General features: G+C 38.4%; 1 protein-coding gene across 1 annotated transcript in view; it reads left to right on the top strand.

The window, feature by feature from the left end:
• The first annotated feature begins 1,623 nt into the window (after window positions 1–1,623).
• The window catches only part of LOC146312027 (cone cGMP-specific 3',5'-cyclic phosphodiesterase subunit alpha'-like), a 39,592-nt gene continuing 25,893 nt past the window's right edge, over window positions 1,624–15,322 (top strand). Inside the window, 9 exon segments of the mRNA XM_084740229.1 lie at window positions 1,624–1,843; window positions 1,946–2,053; window positions 2,986–3,141; window positions 7,891–7,944; window positions 8,401–8,545; window positions 9,166–9,329; window positions 9,695–9,899; window positions 10,662–10,774; window positions 11,700–11,771. Coding sequence (XP_084596355.1) covers window positions 1,655–1,843; window positions 1,946–2,053; window positions 2,986–3,141; window positions 7,891–7,944; window positions 8,401–8,545; window positions 9,166–9,329; window positions 9,695–9,899; window positions 10,662–10,774; window positions 11,700–11,771 — 1,206 coding nt within the window. The 5' untranslated portion in view covers window positions 1,624–1,654.

Below are 15,322 nucleotides of genomic sequence, written 5' to 3'. Positions count from 1 at the left end.
ATACCACACAGGAAATATACGTTGAAGTAGTTTCCTGGCAGCGCATTTTCCATTAGTGGCCATTCAATGTCTGTCTAAACCTTGCTTAAAGACATCGTGCAATATTGTTGTTACCGAGATACACACGCACACACACGTTAGACCAGTTTGGGTGGGCAGTTCCCCTCCACCTGTTCGTTTCATCCTGTACAGCGCACAGTCCGGCGTAAAGAGATCATCAGTCTCTGAAGATTGAAAAAAGCGTTAAAAAAATAATTTCCTTACTCATGGGATTATAAAATCTATATTAAGCAAAGCAAAATAATATAGAATCCTAGAATATTAAATTACCTCGTCATGGAACTTTAAAATCGCTATACTTTATGCACTGCACCGCCTCGAGACACCCCGGAATAGTAAACATACGCACCCCGCTGCACGTTACGGACATGACGTAAACGCGCTGCAATTCAAACTTCAGGAAATGACAGCGTTTGGTAAAAAAACGGTCTTGTTGTCACAAACAGACTAGTTAGAGGAGATATTTTCATTCCGCCTTACCCGTAAGTGTTAAACATTTTTTCTTTATGTGTTAGTAACTTTTATTTTCATAGGATATAGTATCGAAATAGACAGACTTCAGCTGAGACGATGTAACGTTAATTTATTGAACGCTATCAGCTAAAGACAGGTGCGGAGGTAGATGTAACGTTCAATAACTGTCAGTTTTGTCATTGAGATATCTGTCTAATATATAATTTCTTCCAGTTAACATTAAGTTATCTCGACAAATGAGGATAAATGACGGTGCAATGTGCGAGGAAATAAAATTAAAAGTGTTGAAGTTAATTCACAATGCCTGGGAAGATCCAAAGTGTGATGTGTTGACAAATAAATGTTTTTTTTTCATCAACGTACTCTGATAATCTGCAAATAATGTTGCATAATATTATATTAATGGTAATAGGGCTGCAACTCACGATTATTTTCATAGTCAATTAACTTGTTGAATATCTTCTGGATTAGTCAATTTGTTGTTTGGTCTATAAGATGGAAAAAAAAAATAAATGAAAATGTCGATCAGTGTTTCCCAAAACTCACGATGAGGTCTTCAAATGTCTTGTTTTGTCCATGACCTAAGGTTTTTAGTATTATTGTCATAGAGCAGTTTAAAAACAGATTAATCAATTATCAAAATAGTTGCAGATAGATATAATAATTGATTATTCAATTAATCATTGCAGCTCTAAATGTTTATATTCAATAGCATGTCTGTATGCCAGCATTTTGGTATTTCAGTTGGGATGTTTCATAGGAGTTTAGTGTGGTGAACTTGTCTTTCAGTTTGATTATTTATTGTCCAAATGAATTCAGTCAAATTGAAAGTAGGGCTGCACATTTAATCAAAATACTGTCAATATCGCAATATAGCCATCATCCTGATTTTCAATGAAAATAATTGTAACACATAAATGATCACTCCTACTAATTATAAATCATATCTCAATCAGAATATCTTTCAAAAAAATCATAATATGTTTTTTACCATATTGTGCAGCCTTAATTAAAACTTTATATAATCTAATGAATTATACACTAAAAAAACATGAGTCTGTAAAATGTTTTATTTCCTCATAGAAGTCCACATTACTTCCTCAGCACCAACAAAGCAGCCATGACATCCAAAGGTGCTAAAGAGACCATCGCCACCAGGTTGGGTTTCAAATCCAGCAGCTCTGCCTCCAAGGCTGAGGCGGAGCTGGAGAAAGTCAGGAAGGAGAATGCTCACCTCCGGAAAAAGATTGATGAACTGGCCAAACAACACATCAAACCACCCGACTCAGACAAAAGCAAACTTCTGGAGGTAAAGGAACTGTTTGTTTGTTTCATTTTCTGCCTGTCTTCTTGTCTTTTGTCTCTTTTTGTATTTTAATGTGTTTATGGTGTCTTGTGTTGATTATTTTAGAGGATTCTCTCCCTTGAGATGCTGCGAGAGAAGAACAATCAGCAGCTTCTTGTTAAAGACCAGGAACTACAAACACTGAGACAGCAGCTGACAGCCAGAGGAGGAGAGGTATGTACACTTGACACATGTCTGCAGTAATATATGTTTACAAATTACATTTACAGTCAATCGCTATAGATACATCCAGCCAGAAGCTCTCTGTAAACAAACATGGACCCACAAAAACAAGATTTGGACACCCCAAGGCTGCAGTTTTCTGTCCGGGTTGTGGAGATATACCTGCAGCTATGTCTTTTTTTCAAGAGTACTCTTCAACTTGTGAACATTTGTTGCACTTTTGGCATCGTATTGGTGGCATATGTATTGCTGGCAGCAGACAACTGTCAGGAAGAGGGGAAAAATGATACTAGAGTTTCTCTGAGCTGTCACAGGAACAGTTGGGGGGGAAATAGCTTCTATCCCATTTTGACAGCAGCTCAGCTAAGTGACGTTTAGACAGCCAGCAAAAAACTGCATACTAACACATGGTGTGTATGCTGTTCACTTGATATTTATAAACCAACCATCTTTCGCTGTCATGGGTCTGTGTACATATTAGCATTCATGCCCTTTCGCTGTGTATCGCCCTGCTGGAGAAACTGATGCTATCAGCTGTGAGGTTCTTATCCCTGAGAAATCTTTTTCTATTGTTGGAGAAATCGTTTTCTAATTTAAGCTAGTCACAACGGCATCAGGCTAAAACTTGAAAATGGCATGCTGGTAAATGGAACAACAGCTATTTGACATTGTGAATGTGTAATGTGATTTAATCACACTTGCCTCTTCCTCATTAACTTTCATCAACAAAAGTGCTAAAACCAGAGCTGCTCAGTGGGTAATGCCAAAAGACTGCCAGCCTTGTCATGTCATTTGTACAACGCAGACAATCACTCAGAGAAGATTAAATGTCCTCTGTAAACTGTCTCTGCATACACAAAGGTTTAAAAAAAAGAAATACAGGTTGACTGGGTCGGTTCATTTCATATTGTGGTGTATTTCAGGTGGTAGAATCACTGCAGGCCCAGCTGGAGCAGCGGAGGAAGGAGGCTGAGCAGAGAGACGTGTTGTTCCAGAACTTGTCACAGGAGACAGAGAACCTGAAAAACCAGCTGGTCACTGTTTCTACCCGGTGCCAGTCCCTGGAAACACAGGTGGTGGTAGGTGGACCAACTTATACTCTTGATACCTGACTAGATGCCCCTCATTAACAGGCCCGAACAGAATCTTAAAATTTATTGCACTTTTCAGCTGTGATGCAGAGTGAAAATCTGCTAAATGTTTTTATTTATTTATTTTTTATGTGATTTCAGTGTGACAAACAATATAGATTTCAAAAAACAAGATTGTTTTGGAGTAAAAATAAGCGCATAATACATTAAAATAAGCTAAAATTACCCAAAACAGGACTGACTGCAATATTTAGTAAATTTTTGCTGAACCTTTCCTGAATTTTTTGGTTGAACTAGGGCTATTTGCATTGATTATTTTCCTGGTTAATCAATTAGTTTGCTCTATAAAATGTCCGAAAATGGTGAAAAATGTTGATCAGTGTTTCCTAAAGCTCAAGATGACATTCTCAAATATCTTGTTTAGCCCACAATCCAAAGATATTCAGTTTACTGTCACAAAGGAGTAAAGAAGCCAGAAAATATTCACATTTAAGAGGCTAGAATCAGAGAATATGGGCTTAAACCAATTAATTGATCATCAAAGTAGTTGACGATTAATTTAATAATTGATTGATTGTTGCAGCTCTAGTGTGAACATTTGGAAAAGTCAACTAGCATAAAATGTAGGAAACATGGCCACTGTTCCATGCACAGCACTGTTCCATGTGAAGCAGATGGAGCAAAAATTAATTTGTGCACCTATTAATGATTCATCTCCCAACAATTATCACTTCCACACACGAACAAATGCATGAATGAATAAAGAACTGGTTAGGTGCTTGATAAAAGTTTTACAAGCAGCATCTCTATTTGTTTAAAATCTTAATACTGCAGCCACTGATTCAACGTGGACCCGCTCATGTCTTCCTCGCAGCCAATTAGCTTAAATGGAATATGTCTTGTAATTATGTTGTTGACCTTAAAATGTGTCTAAGTACTTTTGCTGTTGTAGGTCATGACAAGTGTTAATGGTATGATGTTGATAATTAAAGTGTGTATTCCGTAACCTAACTTTAGTTATTGATGACTAGCCCTAGGATGTTCTAAATACATTTATTTGTGGCTGTTAAGAAACAAATCTGAGGAAGAAGTTACAACAATGTTATCAGAAATCACTGATGAGCAAAGTTGGTCGAGTTGTTTTATCCTTTTCTCTGACAACATGTTTTTCTCCCCCTGGCCCTGGATTAAATCCTGCAACAGCTTTGAGTCCTCTGCCTCCCCTTCTAATATTTTGCTTATCTGTAGTGCTGATGCAGTAGGAACTATTTTTGTTGGATTGTAATATTTCTGACAAATCACATTCCATTTTAATGATTAACTGACTTGAGCTTCAAGTCTGAGCAGAGGATTTTGTTTCTCAGCCAAGGACCCCATACAAGATAGAAAATATACCAGAGACTTCCTCATTTCTGTCCCTGGGAATAGTTTGATGTAGCCTGTGTTTTTACTCTGGAGATGTGATACATATTACAATATGTATTGTTATGATTCAATAATACATATGCATACATAAAATAAAATGCAGATTCTGATCATTTTAGATAATATTCACCAAAAATAGGGTTGCAACTAATGATTATTTTTGTCATCAAGTAATGTTTTGATTATTTTCTCGATTAACTGAGTAGTTGTTTGGTCCCTAAAATGCCAGGAAATGGTCAAAAATCTTTCTCAAAACCCAAGATGGTGTCCTCCCATGTCTTGTTTTGTCCACAACCTGAAGACTTTCAATTTACTGTCCTTGAAGAGCAAAAAATTTGAAAATATTTAAGAAGCTTATAAAATTTGGGGCGTTTTTCTTAAAAAATTACTCAAACCGAATAATCTATTATCAAAATAGTTGCTGATCAATTCAATATTAGATTATTCGATTAATCGTTGCAGTTCTAAGTAATAACATGTCTGTATGCCAGCATTCTGAATCGTAATTGGGATGTTTCATAGGGGATTATTATGGTGAACTTTCCTTTCAGTTTGATCATTGATTGTCCAAATGAATTCAATCAAATTGACAGTAGGGCTGCACATTTAATCAAAATATTATCAATATTGCAATATGGCCAAATACAGTATCCAAGAAGCTGCCATTTTTTGATGAAGAAAAATATGTGACAAAAATTATAATAATTAGTAGTTGACAGCTATTTTGACAGCAGATTTTTTATGTCATGATAATATCAATAAATGAATCTGAAAACTTTTCATGCACCCCCTGGTAGAGTGTCATGGACCCCTATTTGGGAACCAAATAGAAGCTAATGTATAACTTAATCCAGACTGGTATGATATTTGCCTCTGGTCATAGTTTTGTCATCATTGTGGCACCTGGACCTAAAATGAGCTGAAATTGCATTTCAGTCAAAATTGTTTTTCAGTGACTCTATTCCATTTGTTTGGAAATGCAGATGTAGTTATTAATGTGCCCACTAGGTGGCATTGTGTGACTTGTGATTGATTTCCTGCTTCTGACATTACCTTCTCCCTGGAGCAGCCCTACTAATTTGCTGCAATGAAAGGCTTAAGTCATACATGTCTAAAATTAAAACACTGTAAATCCAAACATACACATCACTTATAGTAGTTCTGTGAAGGATAAAATAACAGCTTTGTCCAAGTGACACTTTGTCTACAGGATTGTAATATTAATTCCATCAACAAAAGGGTAATGAAAAAAAAGAGGGAGAGAGAAAGAAAAAAAGATCCTTTGGTAAATCTGTGGTTGCCACTCAGTTCCCTCATAACTGTAGGCTCTTATTCCTTATCAAAAGGCAGCTCTGATTCCCTGGTCAACCCTTTGATGCTTTGAGCACAGCAGGCCCTCGCTACACCCTTAGAGAGCGGTCATCAGGATTCTCCTTGGCATCTAGAGAGGCATAGGCGGCAAAATCACAAGTAAAGACTTCAGGAATTCGGATGACTGAAGATCCTGAAAAGCTGCCCAATTTTCCTGATTTTCACCCAGTTTTCCCCAGAGCTCTCCCTCAGTATAATGCCTCCTGATTTTCTTCTGTCTTAATCAAACTCCAGTACCAGTCAGGGTGAAGGAATCTGTGTGCATCAGCCAACATAGAATATAAAGCGTGTCTTGTTTATTCTGACGAAGGTATTGTTTCTGTAGAAATGATAGATGCTGCACCTGAGTAAGTTGAAATACTCTGAAACCCATATCTTGGGTTTTTGTTTGCTCAGTTCACGTTAATTTTTTTCTCTCCACCTCGACCTACCTGTGCCGTCCTGCATGTGTCCAAACAAAAAAAACACTTCAAAGGCGACACAATTGTAGCTTACTGGTCATTACATCACACAGGGACATGTTCAGTCTGAAAACGCTGTGCACGGTTTTGCTATGGTTTCCAGGCTGGACAACGTATTTCCTCAAAACGATGTGCAACAGCTTTTCAGGTACACTTTCTCCCATTTAGTGGGTGTGTTGCAGTTGTTACCCAATCAGCAGCGACATAATAAAGATGCAGCACAGTACTGTGCGCTTGTTCAACATACCACCTTTTTGGTTTAAATAAATGTTTTGCTATGTTTTGTCGGGGCTGGACCCTGTTTGCAGCACTGTTCTCAGGGCATGAAAACACTGATCTATTGATCCTCATGATTCAAGGCTTTTTTCGCGTAAAAAAATGTTTGAATGGAAGTGTGACCTTAAAATTGATAGTCAGATTGAATGTGGATTTGGAAAAACATGACACCCCTAGAGAGAGCAAAATGCAGATTTTTACAAGAAACATACAAAGTTTTTTCCTTTCCTTATAAAGGTCACCATAAAGCTGGAAATGCTGTCTTTGAATCTAAATGTTCTCTAAATGTTTGCATAAACCCTGCTTTGGTTTTAACTTCACTACTTTTAAACTCTAAGATGGAAAGTATTAAAATGCAGACTATGTATACAAAAGAATATTTGCCCCTTGTAGACATATTGTCCTCTGTTTAAATCAGTGTCTCTCAGCTGCCACTGCATTGGATTTCCTTATCTTTAAGTCCCAGTGGTAATTTTCCAGGAATGCTCTCCACTGACCAAACCCTTGGCTTAGCTCCTTTCGCATTACTAGAAATAAGCTGACCAACAGACCCTGACCCACTCTTTCCCTCATTCTTGGATACACAAAAGCTATTAGTGGACTTGGCTTATGGGACATACGCTTAAATCCATCTGGAAAAAGTTGACAAGCTCATGTCTGGTAGTGGAAGAGCTCACAGAGCTTTAGTACAGAGATGATCGTTTACATGTCTACTGTAATGCTTAGACGTTGGATGGGATCAGACGTGACCTCCGGGTCAGGGTGACAGAATTATGAGATGACTGACTTCTAAGGATGGATGTCGAGGTATTGGCCCCAGGGATGGTGCCGTAGGTCATATGGCCAAGTCTCTGAAAAAGTAGTGCGCAGATTGATCATTTGCTACAGTGTTTTTCCTTGCATTATTAAAGTTTTAAAAAGATGAATAATTTAAACCTGCAAGCCTTCGAGTGATTTTAAGCCTGTGGCAAACCTACTGTTTTTAGTGTCTACTGGGATTTTCCCCAGAAAACGACAGACCCGAATAACAACATGACAGTGAAGGTCTTCCACAGGACAGCGAAATACAGTTCCCCTTCTTTATATCCTAATTTCTTAGTCCCTTTACATGTAATCTGTTACTCACCAGGTCTGTAAGTTTTGTTTGGTTACAGATCAGTGTCTGACTTGGCTTTATCTCAGAAGTGCGTTTTTCTCTCTCCAGAACGGACAGGTACCTCCTGGAGATTTGGCTTTGGTACAAGATCAACTGAGAGACGTGAGTCCTGTCGCTGATTTGTTGTGTGTGTTTCTTTAAGCCTGTTTGTAATTTTGTTGATATTAGAAGATGTTTTTGTACCGCTGCTTTGTAATTGAAATACCTTTTCCATCGGCTAAATATTTTAAGCTTTTTTATTCCATTACACTTTGTTCAGCACCAGGGGAATTAAATAATTCTCTGAAGTTCATCAGTCAATATTTCCAAAATGTCCAGGATCTATTTCTATGTTAATATCAATAGTTACTACCAACAAAGAACACACCGGGTATTTCATTACATGTTGAAAGTAAAAGCAATCTTTGGTTTTGTGACAAGGGTTTTTCATCACAACTACAAACTCCTGTCCCTGAGGAAACAGTCTTTTCCTTACTTGTCTTTGATTTGAACAGCTTTAATGTCCAAATACACAGAATATGGTAAGTCAGTGTAGGTCTTGTGCATCTCCACCTCCAGGCTCTTGAGAAGAACCAGCAGTGGCTGACGTATGACCAGCAGAGAGAGGCCTACGTCCAGTCCATCCTCGCCCACACGCTGGAGGTGGAGCAGCAGCTGGCCCAGACCAAGCAGCAGCAAACTAAACACAAGGCCTCTTCTGATGGTGAGGACAACTTACCAAACAGTTTCGTGCTCTGATACAGACAGGATTAGATGTGAAAATGGGAAATTAGGGAAAATTATGCAGTTTGATTCAGATATTAGCTTTTTAGCCACAACATTAAACACTGAAAGACACCAGGCTTTGAGCTGGAAAAGGAGATGAGAGAAGATTAGTAAAGTTTTAATCCTGGAATTAAAAATCTTAACAGCAGCAGTAAGGACTGTTTGGCTTTGACAATTACAGTAAATGGTGAAATTTTCTCTAATCTTCTATGTCGACAGTGATTAGTACCAAAATGTGACATTTAGATTCAGGGAATGCATAAAACTCTAAAATATGATTTTGACTGGTCTTACTAAATTGAATTATGAAGTTAATGTTACATTTATAAAGTAGGGTTTAACATCAGCTTTGCTTTTAAATGTGTTTTTTGGAAAAAGAATTGCATTTCGCGCTGTAACAAATACAAAACAAGACCAACCTTGAACCAATAAACACTAATGCAACTATGCATGTCCTTTTTTGCCAGTATGGAGGTGAAATTGGTTTTAAAAATGTCTTAAAGAGTCCTAAATTTAAGTTGTTTAAACACGTAGATTGCAGTTGACATGTTAGATTAGCTTATTTGCCTCCTAACACTTCTGCCACCTCAGCCACTCCAGAAAAGGATGCTCAGCTGAAGAGCCGCTATGACCAGTTGCTGCTGGGCGTTCAGAAAGATCTGGAGACCCAAAAGGAGCAGGTCACCAGAAGCCAACAGGAACTCAGTGTGCAGAGGGAACAGGTAAAAGCTATAGGATTTTATTTCATTACTGTTTACTCGTTTAGACTTTGAAGGTGTAAGGACTCATGTTCATGTCTAATGAATATTTACTGCCTAATTAATTCTTATATTCTACTTTTTGTGGCTTGTGCTGCTCATATCCTAAGAAACTCTTCAGTCTTTTTTTTTTATAAAAAATTATGTGCAAATTAATTGACATGCATTCCATTCAAACATTTGGTTTGGCACTGAATCTGAATGCAACTGTGACAACTCTGTTAATTTTCTCCATTCCTTAGATTCAGGCATCTTTCTAATTAATTAGCAGGATGCTATCTAGACAAAAAAGTCTACAATGTTCTAAAAATTTTCATGTGGCTCTGCAGACCATAAAAGCTGAGACTGAGCTGCAGTTTCAGAAGGAGCAGGTCACCAGGCTCCAGGAGGGGATGTCGGCACTGCAGAGGAGGTATGAGGACAAGTGCAGCGAGCTCTCCTCTTTACTGAGGAAGTACAAAGAGAAGAGCAAGGAGCTAGAGGAGGCCAAGATGCTGCTGCAGGCGGAGCAACTCAGCAACAGGTAACAAGTCCGCTCTCTGAGTAGAAATTAAATGGAAGAGGCTTTCAGATCAACTCGGTTTATCTTTTCAATCTGAACGGTGGAAAGAAGCTGCACAGGCGTATGATTGGAAAAGGTCAGACTGCAGATTTATTGGGACACAACTCCTGCCAAAAACCAGTGAAATGTTTCACTGACCTTGGTTAATGAAACCTTTATAAATGTGCAAACAATAGCTGCAGTAAATCAATTTCAAACTAGTGTGTTTTCACTGTTAAAAGGAGCAATATGTAGCAGTTGTGTGTGCAAAAACAAGTACAGCAATCCAAATAGTGACATGGAGCCATAGACTGTATATAAAATAGGTCGAAATGCTATTTAATATAATTATGGTTGAAGTGAGTTGTCCGATCCAGACTTAGGAAAGCTCTGGGATGCTACAGGAGCACTGCAGGATACCATGGCTGTATCGCTGTCAGAGAAGCAAGAATTTCAACTTAATATGTTCCTTTGATCTCTGATGACACATCATGGTAATTTTATGATTTTTTACCATAAATTTATCAGAGATTTCTTCTTTAAGTTTATTCTTGAGAGTAAACAAAAAAAACGAGTTCCAGCAATGTCATGAAAAAACACTTGTGTTTAATGTATTCACATAAGTGTCAATCCTAGTATCCTGGCGTGCGCTGCCTGGGATTTTTTTGGTTTACTGTGGTGTACCGTGCATCACCCGACACCCCAGGGAGAAGCACACTGCTGTGTATGGCTTATCTTCAGTTTGTTTAGGTTAGGTAAGGAGAGAAAGGTGTCATCTGAGCGGGCAGACAGGAAGAGAGTGGAGCTGGAGAGTATGGACATCAGATTGGAAGAGGAGAGGAAGAGATCAGCTGAACTTCTACTGCAGGTAACACTTGTATACATTGTCTGTGCCTGTAGTCTCCCTTCACTTGTTCATTTCTAAAAGTTATCCCTCATAATATCAAAGCACTCACGAGTCAGTGGCCGTTTCCCCAACAGGAACCTTCCCAGGGACTAGGAAGCTTTGGAGGAACTGTGCATTTCCACTACAGGGACCAGAGTCTAAATTAAGTTCTGGGGACATTATTTTACCCTCAAAAAAAGTCATTGATTGGGGTCGTACTTTTTAAAAGTATAGACACTTTTGGGGTGCAGCTTGAATCGCTGAACATTTCTGAATTGTCGAGTACTTGCACCATCTCTTTACATGGCGCCATTGTTGTATAGTCGCAAAAATTACATGTCACTGGACTAATTTTCTCAATCTTCGTGTGTCCTTAAACAGTGGTAGAAACAGAGATATAAGCCTGAAGGAACCTTTTGGTTCCTTGAAAAGTAGTTCCTGGGACTAAAAGTTCCAGATACTTTGGGGTAAACATGGTTAATTTAACATAGATGCCTCTATATGACCTACATCAGCAAACAAGACCATCAGCAAGAAGACTGGCTATTTCTCTGTCGTTGTTCTTAATGCAAGCCCCTGGGACGGATTCTCTTCAAAATCAGATGAAACAATTTACAGCATAAAGGCCAGAAGAGCCCAAATTTATATTTTTCCCAGTCAAAGTCACCGAGAGTAGTACTCAGCCAGTTGAAAAAAAAGGCAGGAGGATAGTTTTCCTCTTTTTCACGTTATATTTTATATTTATGGTGGAGAAAACTCTACTGTACTTTGTTTTGTCCACAGGGGCCTCCAAATCAATATTAAAGTTCCTCATAGCCACTTTGAATAAAATCTCATCCCAGGTTTATTTGACTGTAAAAGGATTTGAATTTAGAATTGTGTTTTGCTGATAGTTTGTCCTTCACAGGTTAACATGCTGCAGAAGTCTCTCCTGAGCCAAAAGGAAGAACAGAGGAGAATCGCAGCACTAGAGCAACAGGTAAAACTGTGAAATAAATTGTTTTCTAGAAAAACTGTTCAAAGGTTACAGTTCAAACAAGCAAACATCTGCATGAAAAGGTGCAAAGTCTTCATTCCAACTACTGATGTATTCTTTGCACATTGTGTGAAGTGAGGATTCAAAGCAGATCATTCATTACTGATAACACAGTTTCAATGTTTACTCTCCAGGCATGAGTGAAAAATCCATCAGCTCAGACATGTTATGTAGTTGTAGCTATTTTTGAGGGACTATTATTTTGTAAAAGTAATGATCCATACTGATCTCCCCTGTGCATTTTAAGTACATTGAGTCCTTGGCTGTCTTCCTTCTCATATATTTTTCCCCTGCCTCAGATCCAACTCTCTGCCAAGGACTTTGAGAATGAAAAGATTGATCGCCAGAGCATGCAGCACCAGTTACATAAGATGCTGAAGGAGCTCCGCAAGGCCCGAGATCAGATTGCTAAACTGGAGTCTGCTGTAAGTGTTACTGCACATTATTTCAATGGCTCTTCTCCCCAGCACCTTCAGTGGAAACTTTACTTTGGTGCATTTTAAAAACGTTTCAGTTGTTTTATTTGCAAATGGTATTCTGTGTTTCAGAAACAGCCAAACTCCCGTTTCTCAGAGCCCAGTTCCTACAACAGCCGGGAGTTTGAGCATCTTACGATTAATGGTCCCACATCTCCATCCAAAGTCCCCAACCTCCTGGACGAGAGTTTCCTGGAGTGCCCAAAGTGTCGGGCCCCTTATCCCACCAGCCGTCACCGGGAGCTCCTGGCTCACATTGACTACTGCTTTGCCTGAGCTAGAAGAGAGTCTAGATCAGTGGTTCCCAGCCTGTGATGTTGGGACCCCTCCTCACCTGTACAGGCTGCAAGATAGCAAAGTAATAAAAAATATATCTTTATGCAAGTAGCTATTCTTTTTTTCCCCCCAGTCTTTCTGTACCTCCCCACCTTAAATCGTTTTCAAATGAAAAGGGAAAAAAACATTATTTGGTTAACCTGGTCATATTGACATGCAGTTTGTGTGTGACAGTGGATAACAAGTAAAAGTTGTCCTCTTTTAATGGGTCACATCCCAAGTAGGTTGGGAGTCATTGGATTAGATCACAAGATCCAGTCAGGAAACTGAACTTAAAGGGATGGTTTGAATTCTTTGATGGGGTTGTGTGAAGTACTTATCCAGAGTCAGTGTATCACTTACAGTAGACAGAGGTTGGGACAAGCAGAGGGGAGTTCCAGCACAGAAGCTAGGTAATGCTGTGGACAGGTCAGCAGCAAAATTTATTACAGGCCACCCTAAAACTCCTTCTGCAGCAGTAATTTCACCTCACAAAACACAGCATATGCTGGACTATCACTGCCTTGCCGGTTAGTGTGTGTTATTGCATGACTTTAGTACTTTAAAAGGTTAGCTCAGATTCACCAAAGTCACACAATGACACAAACAAACTAACCAACAAAGGCAGCGAAAGACAAGCAACTGCCAAATTCTGCAAATTCGTTTTTTGTGAAAGGAGCTGTCTGGCTGTCTGAGGGTAAGACTGCTGACCCTGTCGACAGCTATACATGGTTTAACTTCTGTGCTGGTGCTCTTCCTTGCTTTTTCCAAACTGGCTACACTGACTATGGATAAGTCCCTATCCACATCCGACTATCCCTTTACCCCTTGCGGTGTATTTTACACACAGACAGAAAATCTGAAAGCCATGACCAGGCAGTTTAGGACTATTCAATGCATGAGAAAAATATGAAAACAAATTTGACAAACAGCACTCTCTTGTGAGCAACAAAGGTGAGTAGAAGAAGTTTTAACTTCCAAAAGCTGATTTAACTGCAAGTGACTGAGACTTCATTTAGGATGATTAGTTTGAAGAAATACTCCTGCTGTCATAAATATCACTGGATACAAATATATGATACGTTTAATAACAATGATTTAAACATTGTTGAATTTATTATGGAATAAGCTGTGGTGAATCGTCATTTTGTCTTCACTCCAACAGATATTCAAATGGGTCTTTGTCTTAGTGTGGCCAAACAGCAGCTTTAGTTCTTGGTAAAGACACAAGTAAGATGTTTATATTAATTGAGGGACAATTTAAAATGCTGCATATTTCCTCTCCATATCACTTTAAAACAAAATTTAAAAGTCAATTTCATGCTAAATGAGTGTGATGGTTTTACTCCAGTTCTTCTTCCACTGCAGAACATTTAGGCCAAAGACTGATTTGATCATTCACTGAAAAAGAACTCTTATATTCCTTCCATATGTTTATTTCTGCAGTCTCCTACCTTCATTTTTGCGTGCGTTTGTATTTTTCAGTTTTGTTATGAAGCTCTTGGAGTATTCTGACAGTTTAATTTTTTTGTGTATTTGATTTAATTATTTATTTTTGGGTTGTTTTTTGCAAGTGAACTACTGTCTGTAAATGTAAGCAATCATAATTATATAGTTCTGTAAATGCGTTTATGATTGCCTTTCTTGTATTGTCATGGGACGTACAGTTTATTGTTTCATATAAAGTTTACACTGTTCTTCCACTCCCTCCACCTCAATAATTAATACCTTTGGTGGTTTTGTGTAAGATTTTCCTCAGTATACGTAATATTAAGGCATATTTTGCATTGTTCTTATCCCTATGCATCAATGGTCATTTGTTATTTTGACAGTATTGAAGTGAAGGACAAAATAATAGGGAAAAATATTTCTGTACTCCAGCTTTTTCACCAGTTTTGGAAAAAGATCTACGTGTAGCAGTTTTTCTCTGTCTAGTTTTAAACAAAGTGTGTGACGATAACCATGACCAAGATCTATACTTTGATTTGCCTAAACCTAACCTGACCAACTTTAAACATACTTCCTCCTGCGGCTTAAAAGTTCTCATGGTGCCAGGTTGTCCATGTATTCTACCCCGTTCAAATGAAGCTCACTTACATTTCCACCTTGACTTTTCAAGCCTGCAGCCCTATGAGGCTGCAATGAGATTGCATGAGCTAATTCCTTGTACTAAACTATTTAAGGCAGAGGATTAGTAAAGGTCCTCTCTGTAGGGGAAAAGGGGTTAAGGTGCCTTTATTCCTGCAGCCTTGGCAATGTGACCACAGACTTAAGACAGACAGACAGACACTGATACACTGTCAGCTTTTAGTTGTTTTGTTTTTTGGCTGTTTTGAAAGATATTTTTGTTCTGTTCTAATCATGAGCTCCAAAGTTGTTCTGCCATGCACTGTACTGTACAAAATGTGCAATAAAGATGTGAATTTCCCTCCAATGCAACAGTCTGTTCCTAAATAGACATAAATAAAGTTTATACAGTACACTGAGGCCAAAAGTATCATTTAAAACTATAGTTTTCATGACACTTGTGATCCACAGTGGAGAAGAGATGGCTGAGACACTGACGTTCAGCTTGGTGCTTCTTGGCTTTGTATTGTTCACTTAGCTGTAGTTTGATACTGAAAGGATGAGGCAACATCAATGTATTCAATTTACCACCGAGAGCTGATGCAACACATTCTGATGTTTCCATCCATAATTAAT

This window comes from Lutjanus erythropterus, chromosome 17 (genome assembly GCF_056507025.1).
Source record: "Lutjanus erythropterus isolate fLutEry1 chromosome 17, fLutEry1.hap2, whole genome shotgun sequence".
NCBI classification, from domain to species: Eukaryota; Metazoa; Chordata; class Actinopteri; order Lutjaniformes; family Lutjanidae; genus Lutjanus; species Lutjanus erythropterus.
This window is presented reverse-complemented; position numbering and strand designations above follow the sequence as displayed.